This window comes from Salvia hispanica, chromosome 3, assembly GCF_029641045.1.
Source record: "Salvia hispanica isolate PSC_SH4W2 chromosome 3, Shi_PSC_v1, whole genome shotgun sequence".
Taxonomy (NCBI): Eukaryota; Viridiplantae; Streptophyta; class Magnoliopsida; order Lamiales; family Lamiaceae; genus Salvia; species Salvia hispanica.
This window is the reverse complement of record NC_142694.1, coordinates 13,850,125-13,876,935: the sequence shown is the minus strand read 5'-3', so window position 1 is coordinate 13,876,935 and position 26,811 is coordinate 13,850,125. Positions and strand designations below refer to the sequence as shown.

The 26,811-nt window shown below is 34.8% G+C and overlaps 5 protein-coding genes across 7 annotated transcripts; 3 read left to right on the top strand and 2 right to left on the bottom strand.

Moving 5' to 3' along the window:
• Positions 1-1,819: 1,819 nt before the first annotated feature.
• TAF13 (TBP-associated factor 13) lies at positions 1,820-4,178 on the top strand. Its single transcript, XM_048096468.2, has 6 exons — positions 1,820-1,910; positions 2,960-3,079; positions 3,177-3,214; positions 3,564-3,623; positions 3,737-3,811; positions 3,999-4,178. Exons 2-6 carry the CDS (start codon positions 2,983-2,985, stop codon positions 4,107-4,109), a joined length of 381 nt encoding a protein of 126 aa, XP_047952425.1. The 5' UTR covers positions 1,820-1,910; positions 2,960-2,982; the 3' UTR covers positions 4,110-4,178.
• Positions 4,179-5,724: 1,546 nt separating this feature from the next.
• LOC125210818 (dnaJ protein ERDJ3B) lies at positions 5,725-9,335 on the bottom strand. Its single transcript, XM_048110415.2, has 10 exons — positions 9,060-9,335; positions 8,826-8,974; positions 8,549-8,681; positions 7,606-7,717; positions 7,053-7,169; positions 6,881-6,967; positions 6,516-6,575; positions 6,340-6,417; positions 6,181-6,252; positions 5,725-6,066 (listed from the first exon to the last, which is right to left on the bottom strand). The coding sequence occupies exons 1-10, from the start codon at positions 9,128-9,130 to the stop codon at positions 5,908-5,910; spliced, it is 1,038 nt and encodes a 345-aa protein (XP_047966372.1). The 5' UTR covers positions 9,131-9,335; the 3' UTR covers positions 5,725-5,907.
• A 1,295-nt stretch (positions 9,336-10,630) lies between these two features.
• On the top strand, positions 10,631-13,878 carry LOC125210933 (uncharacterized). Of its 3 annotated transcripts, none has more exons than XM_048110576.2 (8): positions 10,631-10,777; positions 10,871-10,958; positions 11,475-11,622; positions 11,731-11,823; positions 11,932-12,024; positions 12,343-12,777; positions 12,880-13,139; positions 13,564-13,878. In XM_048110576.2, the coding sequence occupies exons 1-8, from the start codon at positions 10,735-10,737 to the stop codon at positions 13,790-13,792; spliced, it is 1,389 nt and encodes a 462-aa protein (XP_047966533.1). In that variant the 5' UTR covers positions 10,631-10,734; the 3' UTR covers positions 13,793-13,878. The 3 variants fall into 3 exon arrangements, with proteins under 3 accessions (XP_047966533.1, XP_047966532.1, XP_047966534.1); XM_048110575.2 differs by having other exon boundaries at positions 11,731-11,835; XM_048110577.2 differs by having other exon boundaries at positions 10,760-10,777; positions 11,385-11,622; positions 11,731-11,835.
• Positions 13,879-16,521: 2,643 nt separating this feature from the next.
• On the bottom strand, positions 16,522-17,409 carry LOC125216499 (uncharacterized). Its single transcript, XM_048118233.2, has one exon. It carries the CDS (start codon positions 17,317-17,319, stop codon positions 16,657-16,659), a length of 663 nt encoding a protein of 220 aa, XP_047974190.1. The 5' UTR covers positions 17,320-17,409; the 3' UTR covers positions 16,522-16,656.
• Positions 17,410-20,145: 2,736 nt separating this feature from the next.
• LOC125215114 (uncharacterized) lies at positions 20,146-26,139 on the top strand. Its single transcript, XM_048116435.2, has 23 exons — positions 20,146-20,518; positions 21,065-21,144; positions 21,330-21,416; positions 21,497-21,547; positions 21,641-21,758; positions 21,852-21,908; positions 22,077-22,141; positions 22,241-22,324; positions 22,654-22,704; positions 22,789-22,851; positions 22,949-22,995; positions 23,227-23,296; positions 23,376-23,438; positions 23,796-23,885; positions 23,991-24,029; positions 24,195-24,344; positions 24,428-24,505; positions 24,590-24,675; positions 24,981-25,029; positions 25,115-25,195; positions 25,399-25,492; positions 25,603-25,685; positions 25,824-26,139. Exons 1-22 carry the CDS (start codon positions 20,401-20,403, stop codon positions 25,668-25,670), a joined length of 1,689 nt encoding a protein of 562 aa, XP_047972392.1. The 5' UTR covers positions 20,146-20,400; the 3' UTR covers positions 25,671-25,685; positions 25,824-26,139.
• Positions 26,140-26,811: the final 672 nt, after the last annotated feature.

The window sequence follows — 26,811 nt, the reverse complement described above, 5'->3', positions numbered from 1 at the left end:
TTTATAAAGCTAAACAATTCATACAAATCAAGTCATGATATCAGATGGGATGAAAAACTATGAGGTCCAGTTGTTTATGATTCATGATTTTTGTATTGGAGCCTAATATTATAAAAAAAATTAAAATTTATTTTTTTTCATAAATTTTGATTTTAACATATAATATTACGAATTTAAATACTCTATCCGTCCCATAATATAAGACTACATTTGGCATTTTGGGATGTCCCTTAAATTTAGATCAATTCTATTTAAGGAATTTTTTTTCTCCGTAATGAGTTAGGTCTTATTATCCACTAACAATACTTCGGTCACTTTTCTTTCTATTTTCTCTCTCACTTATATTACCAATTGTATATTACAATTCATACCGTTTCAAATGTTGTCTATTTTTTAGGGATGAGTGAATAGTTGTTAAATTTTTCCCAGCGTCGACAAAAATACGATTACATTAAAATGAGATGGATAATTATATCCGACTTCCAGGGACTTTATTATCACATTACTATCATTTTTCAATGATAACTACATCTTATGTGATGTAATAACAAATAAAATGTAGCCGGATTTGATTTCCTTTGGCAAAATTTTCGACAACTATTTAGGTGTTAATATATATATATATATATATATATATATATATATTTTCGTTTTTCACTGTCAAATTAACATTTATATATTTTGTCTAACATATCAACAATGCAAAATGTAACTAGACTGTCGTGTCATTTTAGTAAGTTGGGAAAACTGACAAATTATTCATCATACAAAAGTACACCATTCATATACATCAACGAATGGGAAAATCCACACGCAATTAATTGAAAACTACTAATTTGAAATCGGACATACTATAATTTTTGAGCATCTACTTTTCAAATCAACCAACGGATAATTTTCATAATAATGCCGATGGTTTCATGAGATGGATAATAACAATGATTTGGTACAGGTGCTGAAGACTATACATTATCCTTTATTAAATAGGAGTAGTAAATTCTCTATATATATTTATTTAAATAAGAGAAAATCAATCACAATTTATTAGATTAAATAGGACTCAAATTTTGAGAGCTCATTTAAAAAGACGGTGTAAGTGTGTAACAAACGTTTGCTATATAATTAGTACTTATATGCAATTATATATTATTAATTAGAACTTTAGAATCTAGGATCCACTATTAGTATTTTTTTCGTGATTTATAATCTATTAAAAATTAAAAGAGTATGGTTCGAGCTAAATGTCATGGTGGTATATATTATAATTAAAAAACACATCATTAATTGCCACATCCTATTTGATCTTATAGATTTGTAGATGGAATATAACTGAGGCCCCCATCTAATTAAGGGTTTAGCATACACTATTATACAGTATTAAATTTTCAGGGTTGGAGTTCATCCACAAGTTTATTAAAAATAGGGTAGTAGATTTTTCGTCAAGGGGTTGGTATTAAATAAATAGTGCGTCGATTTGCAGACATTTAGTTATTTTAAGTACATATATTAATTTTAATAAAGGTAATATACTAATTTGATAATTAAAAATAAGTTGTGATACATACATGAAGACCCGGATTCAACACAATACAAAATGATTCATGCGTGTTGCGAATAAGATATGACTTGACAACGGCACGCAGTGAAGACAATAAACAAAATGGAGGCAATATGTGAAAATCTTGAGATTGATAACCTAATTTTTAACTCTAATCAAGTAGTAATAAAAACAATGGATAAGGTATTGAATAAAAAAAAATAATGTTAATTATTAACGTGTAAAGCCCATGAATCCGATTTAAATACTTTCTAGTTGGGCTTTTATCCAATAGTAGTATATATATGGAGAATAATAATTAAAACAGAAAAACAGAGGAATACTTCACCACACTGCCGCAGCACCGGTCGGGGTAATTTCTTAATTCTTCTCTACCCCTTTCGCTGAGTTATTGTGGTCTGTGGAAATTTGTTGTTGAAGAATGAAGATGGAGTTAGGATTTGAGATGAAAGAAATTATTTGTGGTGAATTAGAATAAAGATGGAGTTGGGATTTGGGAATTGAGATGATTGGTAATGGTGTTCATTTAAATAGAAAGGAAATGGTGTCGTGTGGTTACTGAATGGAAATCACAACTTCAATTGTTAGGTCTGGAGCATTACAAATTGGTCAAATAGTATTTTGTCCGAGGTTTTAGAGGCCCATCAAATTCGAATCACGAATAATTTATCTAAGAGTAGTGAACGAGGGTTTCAAGATTTCATGTCGTCGGAACTCGATTCCGGTTTGATAGGCATGGTTTGGTGATGAAAAATTATTGAATATGCCACTATATGATCATTGCTTGCTAATTTAGGGCAATGCCTAAGAATAATTAGATACTCCATAATTAGGCTGAGGCATGTATAGTGTGATGTAACCTATTGAGGACTTGTGAGGGATAGTTTTGCTTTGAAATAAATGGAACCAAGAAATTGGGAAATGCTGTGTGTGATTTTTATCTGTTTCTAGTCGCATTTCATATTCTCGCGTCATTCATAAACGTGGCATATATTGGACGATATAATTGTCATTTTTCTTGATACTAACAATTCTGAAGAATGATCACTGTTGGAAATATAATAATTTAACTATCATAAGTTACTCGCAAAATCAATATTATATTTTCCATTGCTCGCGTTGCTGCATTGCTAAATGTGTTGATTTAATTGACATCATTTTTGCCTATGTAGTGTTAATTTTATCATTCTCGCCGACGATGATGAAAATGTGAAGAAACCAATTAGTGTTTTGTGGCTTCTTCTCAATATCTTGAATAATTTGCACACAATGGTGCAGCTATGGTTTCCAGATTCCTAAAACCTTTATATGTTTTCCGACTTGTTATTTTCTCGTACTTCTTGTAATTTGAATTTGTGGATTCTAAGTAATTACAAGTGCTTTTGAAAAATGAAACTGAAGGGAGGAGCCGACAGATATAGAGGATGAGTAACATGGCAGCAGGTCCCTCAAAAGTGAGGCCGGGTTCATCGCAACCTTCAGAATCCTCCAAGCGGAAACGCGGAATGTTTCAGAAGGATTGTTAGTATTTCTCTTCTGGAAATCTTTTGTTTGTGCCTTTAAGTTTTACTATGTGTTTGAGAGACTTACACACTTTTTGTTTATCTGGAGAGAGCAGTGCAGCATATGATGTATGGGTTCGGAGATGATGCTAATGTATGTCATATTCCCTTGATCCTTATTTCATTTGCAATGTACAATATAATATTATTCCAGAGCAGAACCCTTGCACATTAATGTTGGAGTATGATTATAAAAATTGTACTACTATTGATTTTATTGTATGTTCGCTCAATTCACGTGCCCTAACGAAGTCACGATTATATAATCCTCATTTCCGGGGAGTTCAATTAATAAGTTGAATAAGCAAGGATGGGACAAACAAACTGGATCGTATTTGTCATACATAAGGATCAAATCATTTGAATTTAGTATGCAAGATGCATTTGGTAGCAATTTGATCTAAATTTGTAATGTCTTTTGTGTTGCTATTGTTGTAATACAGCCCCTTCCAGAGACTGTTGCACTTGTTGAGGATATTGTTGTGGAGTACGTCACGGAGATGGCAAGTCTTGTTAAATTATATGTTCAACACCCTCTCTTGATAATGTTTCAAAGAATTTCTCTTTTCGCTCTCTGGTCGTTCTTCTTTATGAAACGGATTGATTTCTCTATCAGGTGCATAAAGCTCAGGATATTGCATCCAAACGAGGAAAACTCTTGACAGAAGATTTCCTCTTTCTAATCCGAAAGGTAAGTTGCTATGTGGGAGATTTGATTTTTCTCTACCTACTAAGCGATACCCATAAGTATTTGACTTCCACCATGAATGAGTTGATGTTTGAGCTCTCTTATCTTCCATTTTTCAAATCTAGAACGTAAGCATAAATGATTAGCTCATTGTCATGTCAGTTTATCATACACAACTGTGCTTGTATAGGATTTGCCAAAACTCAACCGGTGCACGGAGTTGTTGTCGATGAACGAAGAACTGAAGCAAGCAAGGAAAGCTTTTGAGGTTGACGAAGAGAAACTGGCTTCGACTGACTGATTCTGATATGCGTTATAAACAGAGTGTGTTTTCAACAATTTTATGATATGAATTTTGTTGTTAGTGCAATGATGCTTTGGAAGTCATTGAAGGAGAAATGCTTAAAAATATGTACTGCAATTAACTTCAGTTGAATTGGGTTGGCACTAGGCAAAAATCAAAAATCACAGAATTGGAAAAATTATTCTACCCGATTATCACTAGCAAAGAGATGACCGTGAGAGTCGACTTTTGAGAAGCCATGTTTGCAGAGAGATTATATATATAGATGCATTAAATACAAATACCCACTATTTTATTGATTATTTTAGTTCGAAATAAAACGTGTTGGACTTTTCGAGGGGGACTTAATGGCTGTGAATCATTGGCGGACACAGGTACAAAGAGGGAGGGGCTTAAGCCCTTCCCAAAAGTTTCTTTTTTATTGAATTTCTACTTTAATTTTTGTTCGAAATTTTCAGAAATTAACTTCAGCCCCTACCAAATTATTGTCTTTGGAGACTAAATCTTCGAAAGTTGAGTGACAGGAGGGGCTGATATATAGAATTGCTGAGAAAATAGCAAAGTAACAACACGTTTCTTTTTCTAATTCTAAAGTGTTACTCACGATTTTAATTAAAGACTTGTAAAGATTAATGTTTTCTAGGGAAGGCAACCAATTAATTAGTGAGTTCAATTTTTTTTCTTAATTTTCTTTTAAATTCAGCTATGCAAAATTTAAATTTATTGTTTCGTTGGGGTTGGAGATTATTCAAGAAAACCTATTATTGAAAGAGTAAAAAATTAATCCCAAATTAAAATAAGCACAACTATAAAATGTTAATTGTTATAATGGTTAGTTAAGTGTTGTTATTTATGAATTTGCATTGTTGTATTATGATTTTTTAATAAGGTATGTCAAAGGATAACTAATTCTTAATCCAAAATTCGGAACTTCAATGTCATGCATTAAAATTATCAATACTAATGTTTAATGTAAATTTTAATATCAACACAAAACATAAATATATTAATAATAATGTTGATATTCTTATATCCTTGTGTTAATATTTTTTACATACAAAATTGAAGTTCTGAAATGAAATTAGTTAGCATTTTAACGCGACCCTTTTTAATAATATATTATCTTCACTCTTTTTAATTTGTTTATATATTTTTTGGGACGTCACAAAGGTAGGTGAATAATTTTTTTTGGCAATATTAACACTATCCTTTATTTTTTTTCTACTTTGTTCTTAATTCTCCTACCATAAATCAATGTCACAGTTAAAAAAAGACAGAAAATATTATTTTTCACACCACACAGTATAAAGTATTAGATAGAAAAATATGGAGTATAGTGAAGCTCCTAGCCCCTACTACCGTTTATTTCTGCGTCCGCCACTGCTGTGAATTCATCCTATTAAGGTGATGTTAGAACATGTGATTTGTTTGGTGATTTTTGTGTCAGGAGATGTCAAAAATCTGAATTTCAAATGCATGTTGATTTCCAAATTTTGGCATGTTATTTTTATTTAAAGAACTTATTTAGTTTGAAAAATACAAGCAAATTGCTATCAAGTTGTCATATCCATCATTTGTAACATATAAGTTGTTTGTAATCGACAAAAGTCGATGGAACGACCAAATGTGGGAGTTGAGTTTTCGATAGTACGAGGAAGAAAGAATCTGAATGGTTACATCTCTCCCTTCACAAAGGATCTCTACAATTTTAACAAAATTGTGAAGAGCATAAAAATGTTCCAACAGCTAAAGATTATGTAAAACTCAAATCTTGCTACAAAATAAAATGTTATAGCTAGGGTAGTATTTCCTTGATCTTTGTCTTCTGCTCCTCCGTCAATGATGTCGGGAAAATAACCTCGAAGGCCACGTATAAATCACCCTTCTTGTTACTGAAATGTAACGGCATGCCTTCCCCTTTAAACTTCCTCACTTGCTTCGGTTTTGTGATTCCCTGTTACAAAATTTCAGATCATCTTCATTTTTTCTTTCCTTGAAATCAAAATGCAACAATAGATGATCTTATAAAAAGATATGTGAGAATTTTGGCTAAGAATGTTTCATTTACCTTGGAGCTGATGTCCACTAAATGCTCGTCGAGGTGTTTAACAGTCTTCTCAAAACCAACAAGGGCTTGAACCTGAGATAGAGAAGAGTTTTAATTTGACATCGGTCATTAACCTTTGACAATCATCTAGGTCAAGGCTGTCCAAAACCGAAACATTACCAAAGTAATGGTGACTGTTGTATGCAGATCATTGCCTTCCCTTCTGAAGCGGTCATGGGGTGCAGTACGTACACGAAACTACAAATATGAGATCAAATAGTCAGATATGTTCAATAATTGAAAAATAAAGAGAATTAATCCACTACCAGAAATTAAATTAAGGATGAGGATTAAACCTTAAGATCTCCTGCTTCACCATCAATTATTGGTTCACCTTCTTCATAGAACAGCACTTCCTGTAAATAAATAACAGTGCAGAAAATGAGACATGTCTGACTTTAGTTGACAGACTCGGCGAAAAACATTATCAAAAGTTTCTGATCGCTTTACTACAGAAGCATTTCAAGGAAAAGCACGAGTTTGTGTTCCATGCATACTGACTACTAGCCTGCCTAGTTGGACTGGTGCTTGGAGAGAGTAGGATTGAAAATTCATAGGACGAGAGCAAGAAAGGTAAAAGCCGTCAATATAACAAAGTTTTGCAGAAGACATGTTGGATCTATATTTAGAACCATGAGGTGGGGAGAAAAGAATTGCTTACCTGTCCATCCTGCATTCCTTTCTCAATATCCACGGTGATAAAATCACCTTCCCTTTCATACTTCACATTTGGGCACTGTTCACATACCTGAAAAGAAACAGAACAGAACCTTGGTTGAGTGATACCTAGTGCTTCAAGATGGATTTGCATTTACTCATTATGAAAGATATACCTGCTCCGTCATCTGCTGAAACATCCCAGGACCAATTTGTTTGTGGTAAACCTCATTTCTACAGTTGCAGCGCCTCTTCCCTGGGGCTGGTTTTATTACGTTTTTCACCCTCCAAACCTGATGGATTGCACATCTCAATCATTCAATTATGAGCGGCTATGCAACTGTTATTGTTGTCCATTTATTTGTGTTTTATGAAAGTTCTTTTTACTATCATACGCATGTTTACATTCCAAGCAGATTAAGACATAAATGGAACCAAAATGATCAAATATCAAACATGTAAACGGCACATTCAGACTATGGACAATTCAAAACAACATACATCTATTTCTTCTTCTATATATCTTTAAGCCCTATAAAGCCACAACTATAAGAGAAATTTAATCTCAATATCTCAAATATGATCAGAAGGGGGAAGATACAGCAGCCAATTTAGCAGTACAATATTCTATTTTGCATATTTATAGACATTATATTCATCAGTTCTTCACTTAATCACAAAATATATTTATTCAGAGGTATATATATATGTTGTTTCCGCATTCAGTACCTTCAAAGTACCCCCCATATACAGGTCTTCAAGTGTGGCGTCCAAATCAACAATAACATCATCACCTTTGACAACCCTCTCTTCCTCTTCAGCGGGACCTCCACCAAAGAAACTGGAATGTGTTTCATTGTCAGAAAATTATCTCATGGAAACACGAACAAATATTCAATTTCAGTAACCAAACAAGGCAAAAAGGTCCGGCATACATGAGCAATTTAAACCCAAACAGAAAGCATCAACACTATGACATGTCTACATATTAGCTTAGTGGACAAGTACAGGGTGGTTTCTATTACACTTCAAGGTGAATATAGAGTACATAAGCAAGGACATACCATAAACTAACTGAATAAGAAGTAAAACCTAAAGCCATGTTTGAAACTATCAATTCAGGATATTATTGATAGTGCAACTAGATAAATGACTTTCAAGCCAACAAATTAGAAACAGTAAACCATTAAAAAGGCTTTATATATCTGATGGTACTAGCATGTGTTTCAATTAAATAAGTTTACAACTTTATGGTTTACCTTTTGCAAGTTCTTCGGCACTTCTCTCGCCTAATTCACAGGCAGAGATCAGTATAGTATGCCTAGTTTTCATTATGTTTTTCACGTTTTCTCATAATAATAATAGTTAAGCTGCGCCCCTAAAAAGATGAATAATAGGTCAAGATGGCAGACAATCTATGTCATCTTAAAACGTAATCTAATTAAGAGAAAGGTATGGGCTCTAACTTTCAATCTGCTGGGCAAGGTTGTATGCCAAACTCCTTAACAAGAAAGAAAGCAGTATAAAGTACAATGTATACCACATAAGCTGCAAAAAATCCTTCGTTTCCATATGAAAATCAAGCAGCTACAACTGATGGAGTAAACACACATAAACCAGCATAATGTCCAAAACGAGAAGCTCAAATGAACATCAATATGTAAGAGCTTACGAGCTAAATATATCTTGAATGTTCATACCGCCACCTCCTCCTCTCCCACCACTAGCCGCATGCTGCTTGAGACCTTCCTCACCGTATCTATCATATATACCTCTCTTTTCGCTATCCGATAAAACTTCATAAGCTACAGGATCGGACGAATGCAAAACAATCATAATCCTCCGAATAAATCATCAATGCCGAGTGATCATATCACCATTTTCCTAGTCTTCTAGCTAATTCAATTAATACAAAATTCAAATAACAAGTAAATCGCGACAAATAATACCATTGTTAATTTCCGCAAATCTCTTGTTCGCCTCCTCATTCCCTTGATTTTTGTCCGGATGATACTTCAACGCGAGCTTCCGATACGCACGCTTTATTTGGTCATCCGAGGCGCCTTTCGGAACTTGGAGAACATCATAGTAGCTCTTCCTGGTAGATGCACAAAATCAGGGAGATAAATCAAAACCGGATCCTGCAATCTATTCACAACAGAATCGAAAATCCTAACACTTACGCTGCAACAGCGATCAGGCAGTATAACGCGTAGCATACAAACAGCAATAACTTTGATCTCCGATGCGCCATGACAGCAGGCACAGAAATAAAAAATTGCGAATGCGGAAAAGCTAGGGCTTCTAAACGGATCTTCACGCCAGCTTACAGAAATTGCCGAGTATCTGGAATCAGTACTCGATTGTAAACGAATGAGCGAATGCGCAAGAAATCGAACACCGACGAGAGATTTCTCTCTTTGCGACTGACAGAGAGAAGCTGAACCGTGGAAGGGAACGAGCTTTTCATATTTATTCAGTGAAGTGCTTAGAGTTCGAGTTGACGTAGGTTTCAGTTTGCAACGTGGTCTTGGGAGAGCTGGCCAATCAGAGCTCATTTCCACTTGTTTAAACCAATCATAACTGGCCACGTGTAGATATAATTTCTCTTTCGTGTGGTTGGCCGAACCGAATCGCAACCGGTCGATCGGATCGGTGGGAAACCGGTTTGGGAGTACTATTTCCCTTGGTTCTTAAAATAAATCTTAAAAAATAGAGAAATTTATAAATAAGATATAGTTTCGGATTTGGATCCTCCGCTGTGGCTCCAAGCACAGCAGGGACTGCTGTTTCAAACAGTAAATATTTTAAAATAAAAAAAATTAATATTTTATATATTATTTTAATATTATATTTTAATATTAAAAAATTGGCTGTATGTAACAGCAGCCCCTGCTGTGCTTGGAGCCACAGCAGGGGATCCAAACCCGTTTTAACGTGCAATTGAAGTAAGTTAAAGGAAAAAAAATAGTTAAAGTAGTGTTATTGGTGTGTGGATTTCATATTATTAATGGTGTGTAATTGGTTAAAATATTTTGGGAATATTACAATAGTAAAATTAGTCAATTTTTATAGACAGAGGGAATATTTAGTTTTCATTGCATTTAATTTTTTAATTGCTTTCAACTACTTAAATTAGATTAAATACTAAACTTTCATTCATAATCAAATACAATATCATTTTATCATGGTCCATGACACAAGATATTTGTAAATTTATGGATGTGGTTATATTTGTGCACTTGATGCTATTAGCCTAACAATACAAAGGACTTTACTTTAAGAATCAGGTCGTGATTATTGAAGTTAGAATCATATTTCAAAAAACTAATTATACGCTGTAAATGAATCAATCAATTTAAATTTGGATCGAAATTTTTTATTTGAACTATTTAATTATTTTTATATTAATGGGCCATACGTGATTGCTTGACTCAATATTTTGTAAACAAGTTTATCAAATAAGCAACTAACTCTATTTAACATCAAAATTCAGCGATTAGTACTATATAACCAGTAGATTGGCCATCTACTTAAAAAATATTTAATCCAAACAAATTAAGTTTAAATTAGTAGTATAATTTTATTACACTTTCTATTGAAGTTAAGTTTAATTCTTCAATTAAAGTTTGCAAATTTCTTTTGATACGTAGCCACTTTAAAAGTGAGTAAATATTTTGTTGGGTCAATACAAATAGTCCAATACTAAAAGGCCCAATTCAGAAATGCGGGTCGATAATTGCCCAACATTTAGATTCGGGTAGTTTTATTATCACTATTTCCAGCCCGATTGCTAAACCCACCACCGCGCGGCGGCGCCGTCAACCCGCACGCGGCGGCGCTCTTCATACAACGAAGATGAAGTCGGCATTAAAAGCTTCCATATATTTGCTATCTGCTAGTAAACTCGCTGACCCCTAATGTGTGGCATTTCCTACTTGTAGCTCTCCCAACGCTCAATTTCGTTTTTTTTTCCCTCCCTCCATTTTCGCAGATAAATTTTGGGTAAATACAAGCAGCAAGGTTTCATCGCGATCGATTATATCCACCTTCGACCTTCTCCGCGGCCAATTTGACTGCAGGTAAAGTTTTGCAAGTGTAACGTTTGGAGCTTTGCAGCTGGCGTAATTTCTGTTTGAATTCTGTGGATTACTCAATCATATGTTCAATCAATGGCTCGTCATATCAATTGCACACTATCAAATATCAATGAATGGTAACAGTTGTTATAAGCATGTGTATTTTTTACAAAGAAAAGAGAAATTTACATTACATGTGCTTGAGGAGAAATGGTTATTTTATGTAGCATTTGTTATGCTCTTATGTTGATGAAATGGATTTGGTTGTATGGCATTGAACATTGAACATTGAAATGTGGTGCTTTTGGTCTCTTGATGAATTTATGGTGAATGGCTCCTTCAGTTCAGACTACATAAACAATTTGTTTAGCTGTTTATAGATGAGATGAGATTGATGGCTAAATATCTCTTACTATTATGTAATTTTAGAAAATACGCTAGTAAGTAATGGCTGATGACGCTGTGGAAATGCAACCGGTTGAAATTTATAGCTAATAGCTGCATCGTTCTGCTGGCCAGCTTCCATGCACGAGGATTTCAGAGCTCGAATAGGGCTGTTCACTCTTCTGCTCATGAGGATGATGATTTCTCAGAGTTGGATTCGGGAGTATCAGAATGCCTTCCAAATAAAATTGAATCAGTTATCGAGAAAGTTGATGATTTTTTGGTATGATATGATTCACTAATAACTGTTGTTGTTTCCTCTTAGTTTATGCATTATGTTACTAATATTTTGTAGTTTCTGACTTGAGTTATTCATTCTCATGCCATGAAGGGTGATGATGTTTCCTTAGAAGTGAATCCAAGAGTATCAGATTGGCCTGACCAGGAAATTAATTTGGTTACAGAAAAATCTGATGCATTTTTGGTAGGTTCGCAGGTATCTCTATTGTTTCCCCTTATTTATGCAATCATGTCATTAATTTAATCTTGTGTGCGACATTTCTGACTTGAGCTGTGCTCTTCTGCTGTTGAGGATGATGATGCCTTCTCAGAACTGGGACCAGGAACATCAGATGTCTCCGCTAAGAAACTGAATTTGGTTACTGAAAAACGCGATCATTTTACGGTAATTTTTACTGTTGTGCATATTTGTTTTTCTGCTTGTGTTTTTCTATATTGATCTTGCTCGTATGATTGTATACTTTTTCAATTACATTTGTGGCATTATGAAACTCCAATCACATTTGTTGCATTTTGAAACTCCAATCGCATTTGTTGCATTTTGAAACTCCAATCACATTTGTTACATTTTGAAAGTCCAATCACATTTGTTGCATTTTGAAACTTCTTGGAGCTAACTTCAATCATTAGGCATCACTCATCATGAACCCTTTTTGCAATAATGAAGTCTCAGAAGTTCATTTTTTGTTATTCTCATTTACAGAGAACAAATTCCCATAAAAAGGCCCAGTCTTCAGGTCACAAGGATTTGATGAAAGCCATTGCCAGATCTTTTGCTACTCCAGCTAAGGCTCGTGTCCCTTCTCATGCAAGGATGCCTACTGATAACAAGGAGCCGGGTAGCAAGTCCATATCTTCAGATTACAGGCCAAACGGGGAGGAGGGAGTTGGAGCAGTTGCCAAATCTTCTACAACTTCATCTACTGAGTCTCATGCCCCTCATAATGCGCCAAGATCTACTGATGGCAATAGAAATATATCTGGAACAAAATATCCACTCTCTGTCTCCATTATGAACATACCTTCTGAAGTTGGTCTCTCCAAGCTCGTAGAAGCTATTTCAGTATTCGGAAAGGTTTCTGGTGCTTCTTTTGTGACTACATCTGAAAATTTTAAGTGTTGTAACATTGATTTTGAGGTAAATATTTCTTCTCCCATCCCCCCGGTCATACGGCTTTTTATGTTTTACTTCAATGTAATAGTAGTATATGATTAAGTCTTTCATCCATTGTTTCCAAAGGATGCAGACCAATGCAAGAGAGCAGTTTCGGCTGGTAAAGTTGAAGTGGGAAGTCACATATTTCTAGTTAGTCCTCTTGATGCTGTAGATCTAGTTGCAGTGAGGATCAAGAACATAAACCTATGGACTACTGATTATGCAGTACACTCCATATGCAAGGCAGCTGGCGAATTAGTGGGATTGACTAGGACAAACAGGACCTGTGTGGATGCCTTCTTCAATGTCCGGAATCACACTTGCCATCTGGACATAATTAAAAAGTGAGAATTCCTACTCTTGCCTGATGAAGCTCCGCAAGAAATTTCACCACGCCTGAAGAGACTATTATGTTATACACAATTACTTGCTAGTTGCTACTCTCTCATGTCACAGAATTACTCTTAGCATCTTTATCATTCGGAATACTAGTGATTCTAATTCTGTCTTTTGTTCCTTGTTTTTGCCGTCTGACCGATGTGTCGAGAACAGAGCATGCCATCCAGCTGCTATAGATTTTCATTTTTAAATTCTTTGGTTTACGCCTTTCCGTTTGTGTTCTAACATAACATCATCATAATAGAAATCAAGAATCAGTGATTTTCAAAATACTTTGCTGCTTTTGTTAGCTGACTATATACTTCTTTCCCTTGTGTTATAGGATAATCTTTTCATAATTTGAGCTGTTCTCTCCATTTTGGCTTGCAGGTTGAATAATACAGTATGTGAAAGCAACCACTGGTCTGCTTGCGAGCTCCCAAGCATATCTAACGCATCTCAAGCTGGATACAATTTGCATTCCCAGATTGCTGATCATTGTGCCAAGCTGAGCACAGAACTTTCCATGAAAAGAATATATCTGCAGGATCTAGAGAGCTTAAACAAGAGTGTAATGCACCTAAAAGACATATCATCTCCCTTGAATCACTCAGGTTAGAGATGAGACTACATCTGTTTCTTTGTAGACGTAAAAATTACTCTACCATTATTTATGATGATAATGAAACCTTCTCTGTTCCAGAACTTGCTTTTGATAAGAGTAAACAAAATAATGAGTTTTGGTCATGAAACCTTCTCTGTTCCAGAACTTGCTTTTGATAAGAGTAAACAAAATAATGAGTTTTGGTCCAAAACTTTGTTCCTCTTCTGATATATTATTATTTGTTATGCAAGAGTATTTGTGTAGTCTTGAGTGATGGAAACTGTAACTGAACCTAGAAGCTAATGGTGTTGGGTGCTATGAGATAATCAGATGAGAGTCGGAGTCACGGGTAGCAGTTTTCTTAAAGTAGAATTCTGCCATTGGAGCTATCTATTTCAAGAGAGTATTTCTTTGCACTCTTTTTTCAGACGGGGCTTCAAAACATCCCAAAAACCAATCACTGTTGCAACTGGGTAACATTGTTTCCATTAGCCAGCAGATTTGTCCTCTTTCATATCCACACCGAGAGTCCTGCAAGACTTCTTCTTGTCTTTACTCTCCGACATGCTCATAAGTGTAGATTCAGCCATAGGATAGTCTCCACTCTATTCAACGTCGAGCATGGCCCCTCAACTTCTATACTGTTCCCAGATTCTTGTCAGGGACTACCCTAAAGGCTGAGTCGTCAGTTGGACAGAGCGTAAAAGAGCAACCCGTCTCAAGTCAGCTGAGTGGCATATATCAGTGGGTGATGATAGGAAACTGTTGGAAAGAAGCAGAAATTAGGGCATTTCGACAGAATCATAGTCAACCAAAATCAGTTATCTAGTATCTACAAGACTACAACTCAGGATCCTCGTAAACATAGAAATGAAATCTTCCCATATTCTCGTAGTTAGAACGTCGTATAAAAGAGTGATAAATGTAATAGAGCAACGTAATCCAAAATTATTTAATTGTTTATTTTATTTTCCGCATTTCAATTATATTTTCTACCACGATCCTCGATATCAGAGCCACGCAGGCGAGAATGTGGTGAAGTGGACCCATGGGAAGGATATTAATCCCATCCATGAGCATCCAAAAGGACAAACTCGTGGGCTTCGAAGATTTGAATCGAATTGAAACTTGCTCTGTTATTTTGTACTCCCTCCGTTCCACAGTAATAGAGTTATTTGCCATTTTGGTACGTTTCATAGTAATAGAGTCATTTCCCTTTTTAGTAAAAGTCAACACATTTTTACATACCTACTTTACTCTCTCTTACTTTTTTCTCTATTAATCTCTCTACCTTTTTCATTTTCCACTTACTCTTCCTTTACTTAACTCATCTAATACAATTTTTCTTAATTTTCGTGCCGAAAAGAAACGTTTCCATTACTATGGAACGGAGGGAGTACTGTATAAGACAAAACAATTATGAAACGGTAGATTTAGTAACAAATTTAGTTATACGCATTGAATGTATTGTTAGAAAGTTGATGGAATCTTAAATTTTGATCTCGAATCCCGAGTTGTAGTATTGCATTTCGAGGGGCCACCTGCAACCCCACATTGAATTAAATGGATTTGGGGTTTCCATAAATCGACGTTTAAATGCAACAATCTAGACACATGTGATAATATTCAAGATATAGTAGTATATAGAATTTAGATTGATAATATTGAAGATATGAGATTTGATATGCTGACTGGTGAGAGACTCTATTTGAGCGCCTGTGAGCGCCTTCATACTTTTTCTCTTCTTCCTTTTTTACAACTTCTACCGCATCGTGTTTCTGATTACTAGGATTCCAACAATATATTCTTTTTCAACAATAATCTTATTTCCTCCCTTCCTGCCTTTTCAATTTTGACAACCCCAATTACAGTGAAATTTCTTCTCGCACGCTTCACATTCTGGTTCTTTTTTTCTTTTTACCACAGATTCTACTTCTCCCCATTTTTCCTTCATTCTTTTACTAAACTAAAGCACAATTCATCATAATTAAGTTATTTTCCTTATTCAAGCATCCCATTATAATTAAGTTATTTTTTTTTTACAAAATTCAACACACTTAATAGTTAATAGTATCTCTTACTACTATCTTATTATTCTATACTCAATTATTTAGTATTTTGTTCACTATTTTACTTTATTCTACGTCGCTTATCTACTTCATTATCATTTATATAACTTTTCACAATATACCTTCTTTTTTTTAATAATACAGTATACTTATTCACTGAACAGTTATTCATTAATCTTTGTATAAAAAAAAAAGTTTTTTAAGTATAACGAGACAGGTATAGTACGGAGTACTCTATATTTTTGAATTGTGAAAAATAATTTTATTAAAAAGAATATTAATATTAATTTTTTAAGTGGCCAACCAGAGAAAAAATAGAATCCATCTTTTTATTTTCAGTAAAATATACTTATAAATTAAATATACTTATTTTTATAACATTGGTTTGCAGAGTAATTTTCAACGTTGTAGTGATTTTTGATGAGATTACTCCTTCGGCAAAACAAAAGAGCTGCCTAGTAATCGATTTAATCGTTTAAAGTAAGCTAAGTGGGAGTATATAATTACTTACCACTCCACTTTCATACTCTTACGTTATTAAAATTACATGAAAAATTGCTCATATTATTTCAAATAAACGCGAACAAATGTGTATATTATTATTACTCCATATTTAATTTCCCTGCATTACTGATTTATTCTTTCAAACCTTCCACAATTAATGTACAAGCTTCATTATACAATTTCATGCAGCTAAAGTTGGAATAAATCAAGAACAAGTTTCCAATACATGATGGGAAAATAAATTGAAACCAAATCACAAATGTAAAAGTGATTATGAGCATCTCCCATAATTCAAATACTCCGATTTCAGATGGATGAAATAGGATTCCGATTAGTGGTAAATGATCCAGTGAAGGCTAGGCACCCAAGCAGACCTTGCCGGTACGGCAGAAACGTCTTCTTCTTCATCTCCTCCGCCTGCGCTCTATTCGCCGTGTAATGCAGCTCGTGCGCCGACACTCGCCTCCGCCACAATCCGTTCGCAGCTTTTCCGTTAACCGGAGCCTTCGTTCCTCTCTTCGTCTCATGATTCTTCGAAGACGACGGTGAAGACAACGAGATCGACCAGAATCTGTTGCCTCTCCCCTCGCTCTTGCTCCGATGCAGTAGATCCTTGAGAAACATCCACTTCTTCGAGTTCCTCCCCGACGGCGACTCATTGATCCTCTTCGCCTCGTATTCCACCGCCGGCGACATGGATCTAGCTTTCCGGTGCGAGAATTTGAGATCTCCGCCTCCGCTGTGCAATTGCATCGGCCGGATGTGGCCGTTGAAGAAGAGGTCGTCGGCGTTAGGCAAATTAGCGGTAGGAGCAAACCTAGAAGAGAATTGGAACTGGAATGAAGCGGAATTGATTCGATCGAAATGCATGGGGGTTGGGGGAGCGCTGTAGAAGTAGGAGGAGGTGTGGATGTCCTCCTGGCTGAGGCGCGGAGGGTCAGCGGCGGAGGGGAGATGAGAGAGAAGCATTATTGTTGTACAGAGAGCAAAGGAGACGAAGCTATGGGTACTGCTACTCTCCTCTGTTTTAGGTGTGTATATCAGTTACCTTGATATCTCATTAGAAGTTTTCATTTTATTGACTTTTATTTTTTCTCTGTCATTTATAATGTGGGTAAATTTATTCACCAAACTTAACCTGACTCAACAACACTCCTCGACAAACATAACTTTCATTTTAACTCATTTTTTTATGCTTTCAAGGGGGGGATAAGCTAGACCTATTTATCATAGATTCATAATATGTCTCTGCAATTTTGGAAAGAAAATGAACTTTTAGTGTTCTTTTTGGTCCGTTCCACATAATTTGTTCCATTTCACTTTTACCATTTTTGGTAGTGGACCTCATATTCCACTAACTCATCCATACTCACATTTTATTATAAAACTAATATATAAAGGTAGGATCCACGTTCGACTAACTTTTTCAACCCACTTTTCATTACAATTCTTAAAACTCGTGCCCGGTCAAAGTGACCCGAATTATCCGGACGGAGGGAGTATCTTTTTTATTTACAAAGACCAAAAACGTTAGTAGTAGTGGAAATAGCGTTTGTTATTCAAACACTTTTATATGCATAACTGATTGAAGGAAGCAAATCTAAATAGTGTTAATTTTTACTAAATAAACTCAGATATTGGTATAAATATTTTTTAGCGGTAAACAAAATGAATTGATGGTTATTCGTTTTTAAGTCGCAGATGTCAGCAGAGTTAAATTTTATTTTCTAGAAGTAATTGACGTTTTTCCCCTTTTAGGAAGCTGTTCACGTCAAATTTGTAAGTATACGAAATTAGGTAACCAAAGCTATATACAAGTCCAGAAGTTACACCACACCTCATATCTACTCCTATATAGGAGTATTTGATGCTGTCAAACCATTTTTTATTTGCATTTTTACATAATTATTATCGTAATAAAAAATGTCCACGTTAGTATTTAATTAAAGAAAGATACTTGCATTACCACGTCATCAGCAACTACAAAAGTGTATTTGATTTCTGAATTTATTTAAAAAATAATTGGAACTCTTGATTTTTCCATGTTTCTACTTCTATTTTATTATTTGCATATTAATTTAGTAATGATATATAAGTATAAAAGTTTGCAAATCATATGAAATCGTAATAAAGAATTTAGAAAAATAAAAGACATTGAATATTTACGATTTATGTTCTTCCCAAAAAAATGAAGTTAGTCGTCTGTTCAATTTCCTGTGGTGAGGTGTACTATTTTTAGGTGAGCAATAAAAAATGGGTTGAACACGTATTCAAATGTTCAACTATTTATGATTTTTTTGCCAAAATAATAATAGTACACGTGTTGGTCGTGCTTAAAATACAATGATACTAGTGAAAACTGAAAAAATATACAGATAAATTGCAATTTACCGAAAACTTTCCAGCATCAAAGTTTTATTACTACTTCCTCCGTCCTCCATTACAAGCGAAACACTTCTTTGAAGTATTTATTTTTCAAGAAAAAGATGACATTTAATAATTAAAGTGAAGAGAATAATATAGGATGTGATTTCAACATATCCAATATAAATTCTCTTAACTCAAATTATTAATCGAATCCGTTGTCTCCGGTGGATAAGTAGTAAGTTATACTATTCAATAAAACTACTCTCTAAATGTACATGAAAGACCTATAATTTGATTTTGCAGCAGAAAATACAATTAATCCGTTGTCTCCGGTGTACACATAAAAGATTAAATTTTTGTTAAATTTTAAGAAATACTACTACAACAAACTTAGCCCAAATAAATAACTAAGGAGCGTTACCCAATATGCTCTGAAATGGCACTGGTCCAATAACACCATTTTAGATCAGCCCAAGCCATTAGATTTTAAATACTCCTACTCCCTATGAACTCGTCTATATTTACACATAGGATAATACTGTTTTAAATTGTTCTTCTCTGAAAATTTTAAATTTACTCTTATGAATCATCCAAAAATTTTAAAAAATTAGAAAACAAAGTTTTACTAACATTTTTTTTCTGTCTCTGTACTAGAAAGTTTACAAAGGAGGAACAAAATGGTGTATTATTTTTTATTATTATTTTAGCAGTATATATCCTATTTACCTGTGAATATAAAGAAAAGAGAGAATAAGTTAACATTTTTTTCATTTTCAGTCTAACTACTGTTGTAACCATTTATCCCCCATTATAATAAAAATGATAAATAAGAATGGATAATATAACATCAATTATATGGGACAAAGAATCATAAAAGGTAAAAACTATCCGCATGTGAGCATGTCCCCCTAGTCCAAATGTAACGTGACGTTTGCCAATAACCTTGTCACAACAATTATCATGTTGCTCTATTTGTAAAATTAGATAAGTGATAAGTCATTAATATCATATGTGGATGAGGATGACACATTAGGAAAGACACGAAATTCGAGTCACTATTTTTTTCAATTCAATGAACGAGTGGCATATATTCATTGAATTGTCCTAATTGTTGAAATACCAAATTTTAATCAACTAACCAAATGGTATGCCTCCACTCAAACTATACAAATCAATTTGGTCGGCACAAATCTCATAATCAATACTCCATATATAGTAAGAACTTGCTATTCGTTGTTTTAAGATTAAAGGCAACAAATTACGTAATTAAACGTGACTATCATAATGAATTTGGGCAAAATTTAGATTCTAAATTAACCATATGTGGAAATATTCGTTAATAGGCCCATTCACAATGGGCCATCAATCCATAAAGATTTGACAAATTTTGCTTTATCACATTTGCCATTTTAGTGAATTTGGAAGGTTTTAGGAATTAGGGCTTTAGCCTTTTCCATGAGCTATTTATGTTAAGGAAACCCTCGTGAAATGGAAACAGAAAGCCGTTGTGGAAACAGCGATAGCGACTGCAGTTTGACATAGCTGAGAGATTCCTTTATTCCACGAGCTAAGAACTTTTCCCCTTCCCGCTCGGATTTCTGACACGCCGTATAACCGATTTAATATTCGATTTCACAATTTTATTTTATTTTTCCTGATTGATTGAGAAGAAAACGGCTTGAAATGAAGTATGTTTTGGTCACCGGAGGCGTGGTGAGCGGCCTCGGGAAAGGCGTCACCGCCAGCAGCATCGGCGTCGTGCTGAAAGCGTGCGGCCTGCGCGTCACTTCCATTAAAATTGGTGTGTTGGCTATTTTCCGCGGTTGATTGTTGTTTTATATGTCAATTATTGTGTTTTTTTTTGGTTTTCCGCTGTAATGGCGTGGATCGAGGATTGCGAAAATAGGAATGCGAGTATATTCCTGAGGGAATACGTAATTGCATGAGGTTTTCATTTGTTTATGATTTCAATCTTTATTGCGTGATGCTGAGTGTGGTAAGGGAGCTGAATCGAATTTGTTTAACTTAAATTTGGATGGGGATGAGCATTGGTTTCTCGATATTTTATTGCATGCGCGAGCGCGGTCAAAGTTTGAACGTATGAATGTTTTAGATTTTTGTTTGAATATAATATTTTATAAGCATTTCATGATTGATTGGTGAAATTCTTAATTATGATTTGAGATGATTGATTCTGGCATCAATAAATATTTTTTTTCTAACTCTGTTATGTAGTCCAGTTTGTATATTATCTGTAGGCATATCAATTTAATTGTTTGTTCAGAATATGGATTTTTTCATACTTTGTTCATGGGTGCCTACTTATTTCGCCTTTATATGCATGTAGATCCCTATTTGAATACAGATGCTGGTACAATGTCCCCATTTGAGCATGGGGAGGTTTTTGTTCTTGATGATGGAGGCGAGGTATCCCCAATCTTGCGAACCAAAAGTATCAGCTTTACTGCATTAAACTTGTTACACATTATATGTCTCAAGAAGTATCAGATTAAGATTTATTTTGAACTTGTTAAAGTTTTAATATACAGGCTTTATGTGTGTTAACCCTGCAATTTGTATAAAGTTTTAATTTTTTGGCAACTTTTGGATAGGTGGATCTTGATTTAGGTAACTATGAAAGGTTTCTGGATGTGAGACTTACTAGGGACAACAATATTACTACAGGAAAGATATATCAGGTAATACACTATTGGCCTAAGGTTTCTAGTGGATGTTATTATATGTTTCTTTTGTGCTAATTTTGCAATCCTTTCTTCAGTCTGTCCTTGAACAGGAGCGGAGAGGGGATTATCTTGGGAAGACAGTACAGGTTGTTGTAGTTTTTAGGTGTTGTTTTGTTTGGATAGAACAAGTGACGTTGACTCTTATTCTCATCTCTTGTTGCATTCTGGGTTGAGTTCAGGTGGTACCCCACATTACCGAAGCCATTAAGAATTGGATTGAATCAGTATCACATATCCCTGTGGATGGGAAAGAAGGCCCTGCAGATGTTTGTGTTATAGAATTGGGCGGCACTGTTGGTAAAGAGTTATTTGCCTAAGATTCTTGTTCTTTATTTCAAAATCAATCTTCAAATTTGTTTTCTCTCAGTGATTTTAATGTTCCTTCTCTAGGTGATATTGAGTCAATGCCGTTCATTGAAGCTTTGAGACAGCTACTCTTCTCTGTTGGTAAGATTGAATAAATTGCCTCCATATGGGAGCATAAAATTTTCGTATTGCAGGACCCTTGTTTGTTACTAACCATTGATTTCTTTCTCTTGCTTTAAGGGTTAAGACACCTATTGTGGGTCTCATGGTCCTAGTGAACTCACTTCTTATTGGTTGTTTCTTTCGCAGGACAAAATAATTTCTGTTTGATTCACGTCAGCCTTATCCCCGTTCTCGGAGTTGTTGGTGAACAGGTAATCTTAGTTATTTAAAAAGATTAAATTCTACAGTCTTGTTATTTACATACTTTTTGTGAAGCTAAATTCCTCTTTCCCAAATTCCACTCGATGCAGAAAACTAAACCTACACAACATAGTGTCCGCGAATTGAGGGCATTAGGCTTGACCCCACATTTTCTAGCTTGCCGCTCAGCAGAGGTACATTGTTACTATGGACAAGATATTTTCTTTTTTAGCGAAAATCTTTGAACAAAAGTTGAAGGCTATTAAAAGTGAAGTAAAAACATGTAGAGAGAATCTTATGGGTCAAAGTCCGTCCGAAAAGACCCGTACTGGAACTCAAGGCCTTATCTGGTGGCATGTTTGTAATTTTACTAGTGCACCGTTCTTATGTATCTTGACCCTGACACTGTCTCATACAAGACCTCACCTGAAAATGTGGTGCCAATGCTCAAGTTTGAAATGGTTTTAAGCCCTTAACTACACTTTCATTAGTATTTGATGTTGGTTTTTTATTAATATTGCAGCCTCTGTTGGAGAATACAAGGCAAAAATTGTCACAATTTTGCCATGTGCCTGTAAGTTGTTATTGTCATTTTTTTGTACTGCACTGTGCTATGTGTCATTTTTTCTTCTGACTTTATGTGTGATGATATGTCCAGGTTAGCAATATACTCAATATCCATGACGTGCCAAATATTTGGCACATCCCTCTACTGCTTCGGGTGGGTAGTTCTTATCTCTGTAAAAAGTGCACTCCCAGTATATTACCCTATTCATCTCTTGTTTTTTTACTTTGATTATAATTCTTCTCCTATCCAGAGTCAAAATGCACATGATGCCATTCTAACACATCTGGAGCTACAGAGGTGCGAGTTCTATTTTTGCTTTTAGCATCATATTTTACATTTTTCATGTCTATCTTGGTCTATAATTATTTGCAGGACAAATGTTGTTGAACAGTTGGTTGATTGGTCTATGTTGTCTGTCCGAAACAGAGCATTTACAAATTTTATATCTTGAAATACTGGAAAGAATCGTTGCATAAGATATAACATGAATTGTTGCTGTTTATGACATGGTGCTGCTCTTTGTTTCAGTGTTGCCAATACTCCTAATTTACAAGAATGGACTGATAGAGCTGAAACCTTTGACAATCTCTCAAACTCTGTTAGCACCATACCCCTTTATTGTATTCCACCAGTTAAATTCTTTCGAAAACCAGATGAGAATCTCAGTGCTATTACAGGTGAGAATTGCAATGGTCGGGAAATATGTTGGAATGGCGGATTCTTATCTGTCAGTGGTGAAGGTGGGTTCCTTGTCTTTCTCCTCCTCTCTCAATAGAGTGATATGATCCAGTGGTCTATCTGGTCGATTGTATCCCAGAGATTTAACCTTTTATCAGTGAAGCAATTAATGTGTAACTGACTCACTAGGAATACTTTGATATATATCTTGCCTTGGTGTTTCTGATTTCACTTCACTGTTGTGCCCCCATTTATTTATCATTTTTTTGGGAGGGGGGATTTAAATTTGCTAAAGAATGCCTCCCTTTGCATAATGGAAAATTTTGTCATTTCAGCTTTATTAAATAGTAAATTCTCCCGAGTTCCTATTATTTTTATAGCCATGGTGTGATATTTTATTCTCTTGCTTTGTTTGGCAGGCCCTTTTGCATGCTTGCATTGCCTGTTCATTGAAGCCAGCAATTGATTGGATTGCAGCTTCAGATCTTGAAGATGACAACGCGTTGTCTGTATGGATATATGAAATTTTCATTCAATGATTAATTACCTTTACCATGATTTGATACGAGAACCATGTCTCTTACAATTGACAACTTATTTATCCTTCAATGCAGACACCGGAAGCTCAAGCGACAGCTTGGAGAACTCTTAAGGTATTGACTTTTCACTTAGCTATCCTGTTACCCTGTATTCACTCCATTAATTGTTACATCTACTCTAGTAAATACTTTTTATTAGGTCTAATATGGTTTATGTCCCTTGGATTGTTATTTTTTTCGAAAAATTTGTTATCTCACAAGCTAACTGTATTTTTTCAGAATGCTGCATGTATCTTGGTTCCAGGTGGGTTTGGAGATCGGGGTGTCAAAGGTATGCTATTGGCTGCAAAATATGCCCGAGAGAACAAAGTTCCATATCTCGGGATATGTTTGGGTATGCAGATATCCGTGATTGAGTTTGCGAGAAATGTAAGATTTTCCTTTAATCATGTGTTCCTTTTTTATGACCACATTGTGGAGACAGGGACTTAATTCCATAATATGATATTCAGGTTTTGAACATGGAAAGGGCAAACAGCTCCGAGTTTGATAAGGATACCCCAAATCCTGTTGTGATATTCATGCCAGAGGTAGCTTGCATTCTCAATTTATTTAATGGTTTATTCCGCTTTGAAACATTCTTTTATTTGATAGATGTCATTCCTTGTTTTTAGGGTTCAAAAACTCACATGGGAAGCACAATGAGACTTGGTAGTCGAAGAACACTATTTCAGACACCAGACTGCTTGACCGCAAAACTGTAACCGCGAACCATTTTCCTCTCTCTAAAATTGCAAATCTACGATTTATGAATCTCCTTTGCTCCCTATTTGTGACACCAAGATTAGTAAAAAATTTGTTATGCCATTCATTATGCTAAAGCTATGCAAGTTGCTGGTAGTTTTTTTCTACCAAATTTTATTCTGAGTACTAAATTGACTTGATATGCATATTCTGTCATTCTGTTTCAAGTTTTCTTCCCTATGGCCGCACCAAAGCTTGCAATTTCTCTTCAGTGGACCCAGTTAGCAATGTCAGATATTCTAACTATTATTTCTGGTACAGGTACCATAACTCAGAGTATGTTGATGAAAGACATAGGCACCGATATGAGGTTAATTGATTAGAAAATTATTTCGTTTACTTCAATTTTTATCGTAAACTTTCAACTCATCACTATTTATTATGACTTTGTACAGGTGAACCCAGAAATGGTTGATACCTTAGAGAAATCTGGCCTAAAATTTGTTGGGAAAGATGAAACTGGAAAACGGATGGAGGCAAGCTCCCTGCTTTGTTCTCATCTACTATCATTTACTTTCGAGAATTTATAATTTTATCCAAGTGTAATTAATTGTTTCATTTTGTACTTGCTCTATTTGTCAAACATGTACTACTACTTGTTTTTATGTATTCTCCATGACTGCTCACAACTGATTTATAATGGCGGTATATTTTTCTTCAAATCTGTCCTATTATGTAGATTTTGGAGCTCAAAGACCACCCCTTTTACGTCGGGGCTCAGTTCCATCCAGAATTCAAGTCACGCCCTGGGAGGCCCTCACCACTATTCTTAGGTAGTGGAACTGCAAATCTATACAGCTCTCTACATACATATGTGAATATCATTGTTGTGGTTGTCTTACTAAGTTGAGTCATTGATTATATATTCAATTTGTATTTATAGGTTTCATTTTGGCGGCAATTGGGCAGTTAGGACCTTACCTTCAAAATCCTCGTAATGGAAGCTTGTAGTTCTGCTGCTTCAAGGTGTATAGAAACCCCAAATTCTTTTCTCCTACCAGTATTGTTATTTTCCCCCCTTGGCAGTGAGAAATAGTGTGTTGCATTGTTGTCGTTTCATAATACGAAGTGGAGTATATTTTATTTTGTATTTTTTTGGTGCAGAGAAACTGTGGACTTGGTCAGTGATGCTATCGAAAGCTCGACTAGTGTTAGGCCAATAGAACCTGTGTCTATCTTGATATTTGGTTGAAGTTAGATTATTTTCTTTTATGCTAGTTTTTTATACGAGAAAGGTGGCTTCATCTATGCCAATTGTAAGTATGTATTTCTGGTATTAGATCCCCAGGTAATTTTGCTAGTTCTGTTAGCCTTAGTTTATTTATACCCTGGTCGTATGCAGTTGTACTCAGACAAATGTTTTGAATATTTTGTTATATTTTGGCTAAATCACAAGAAAATTCATAAATTTTCTACTGAATCTGATGTATATATTCGCACTTTTTTTTTCCTTTTTACCTTTTCTGATCTTAAGTACTACTACAATGTTTCTCAAAAGCGAAAATGTTTGCTTCTGCAGAGCCTAGTTGTGGTATTTTACGCCCTACATTGCATGGTGGTCTATCAACTATCTTATCTTAAAAGTTGTCTGAAAGTTGTGTTCATTTGTTTTAAGAGAAGGGTTGATTTTTTTAAAAATGTTGTAGTACTATAATTGATTTTTTTGCACCATGTTTACAACATTGCAATTATTCGATTTTGTTTATTTACATAAATTTAGCTAATACTATAAATTACCAAACTATTGATATATTCTAATTCGCAACAAATATAGACGCACTTTCCAATTTCGTATGTTCCGGAAAAGTAGTCATTCTATTTTTGGTGATTTTTTTCTCTCTAATGAGGTGAGCCATATTTTACACTAATAATACTCTAATAAATTTTTCTTTCACTCACTTAACTACTTTACCAACTGTGCATTAAAATTCATGATGTTAAGTGTAAATTTTTATATGACGGATGGAGTATAATATACCCTCCATTTCCCATTAAGTATCTCAGTTTTTCATTTTGGTCTATCCCATATTAATCGTCTAACTAACTTTTTAAACCCAGTTTCTTCTACAATTCTTAAACTGATACCGGGTTA

Coding starts and splice junctions, on each gene's coding strand:
- LOC125215114 (XM_048116435.2), top strand. CDS start 20,401: ATGAAGTATGTTTTGGTCACCGGAGGCGTGGTGAGCGGCCTCGGGAAA. Junction 24,030..24,194: donor CAGCTTGGAGAACTCTTAAG/GTATTGACTTTT, acceptor GTATTTTTTCAG/AATGCTGCATGTATCTTGGT. Junction 25,493..25,602: donor GCCCTCACCACTATTCTTAG/GTAGTGGAACTG, acceptor TTGTATTTATAG/GTTTCATTTTGGCGGCAATT.
- LOC125210818 (XM_048110415.2), bottom strand. CDS start 9,130: ATGGCGCATCGGAGATCAAAGTTATTGCTGTTTGTATGCTACGCGTTA. Junction 6,968..7,052: donor TTCAGCAGATGACGGAGCAG/GTATATCTTTCA, acceptor GTTTCTTTTCAG/GTATGTGAACAGTGCCCAAA. Junction 6,418..6,515: donor GTGAAGCAGGAGATCTTAAG/GTTTAATCCTCA, acceptor TCATATTTGTAG/TTTCGTGTACGTACTGCACC.
- TAF13 (XM_048096468.2), top strand. CDS start 2,983: ATGAGTAACATGGCAGCAGGTCCCTCAAAAGTGAGGCCGGGTTCATCG. Junction 3,624..3,736: donor TGGAGTACGTCACGGAGATG/GCAAGTCTTGTT, acceptor TTTCTCTATCAG/GTGCATAAAGCTCAGGATAT. Junction 3,812..3,998: donor TCCTCTTTCTAATCCGAAAG/GTAAGTTGCTAT, acceptor GTGCTTGTATAG/GATTTGCCAAAACTCAACCG.
- LOC125210933 (XM_048110575.2), top strand. CDS start 10,735: ATGAAGTCGGCATTAAAAGCTTCCATATATTTGCTATCTGCTA. Junction 11,623..11,730: donor AGAAAGTTGATGATTTTTTG/GTATGATATGAT, acceptor CATGCCATGAAG/GGTGATGATGTTTCCTTAGA. Junction 11,836..11,931: donor CATTTTTGGTAGGTTCGCAG/GTATCTCTATTG, acceptor TCTGCTGTTGAG/GATGATGATGCCTTCTCAGA.
- LOC125216499 (XM_048118233.2), bottom strand. CDS start 17,319: ATGCTTCTCTCTCATCTCCCCTCCGCCGCTGACCCTCCGCGCCTCAGC.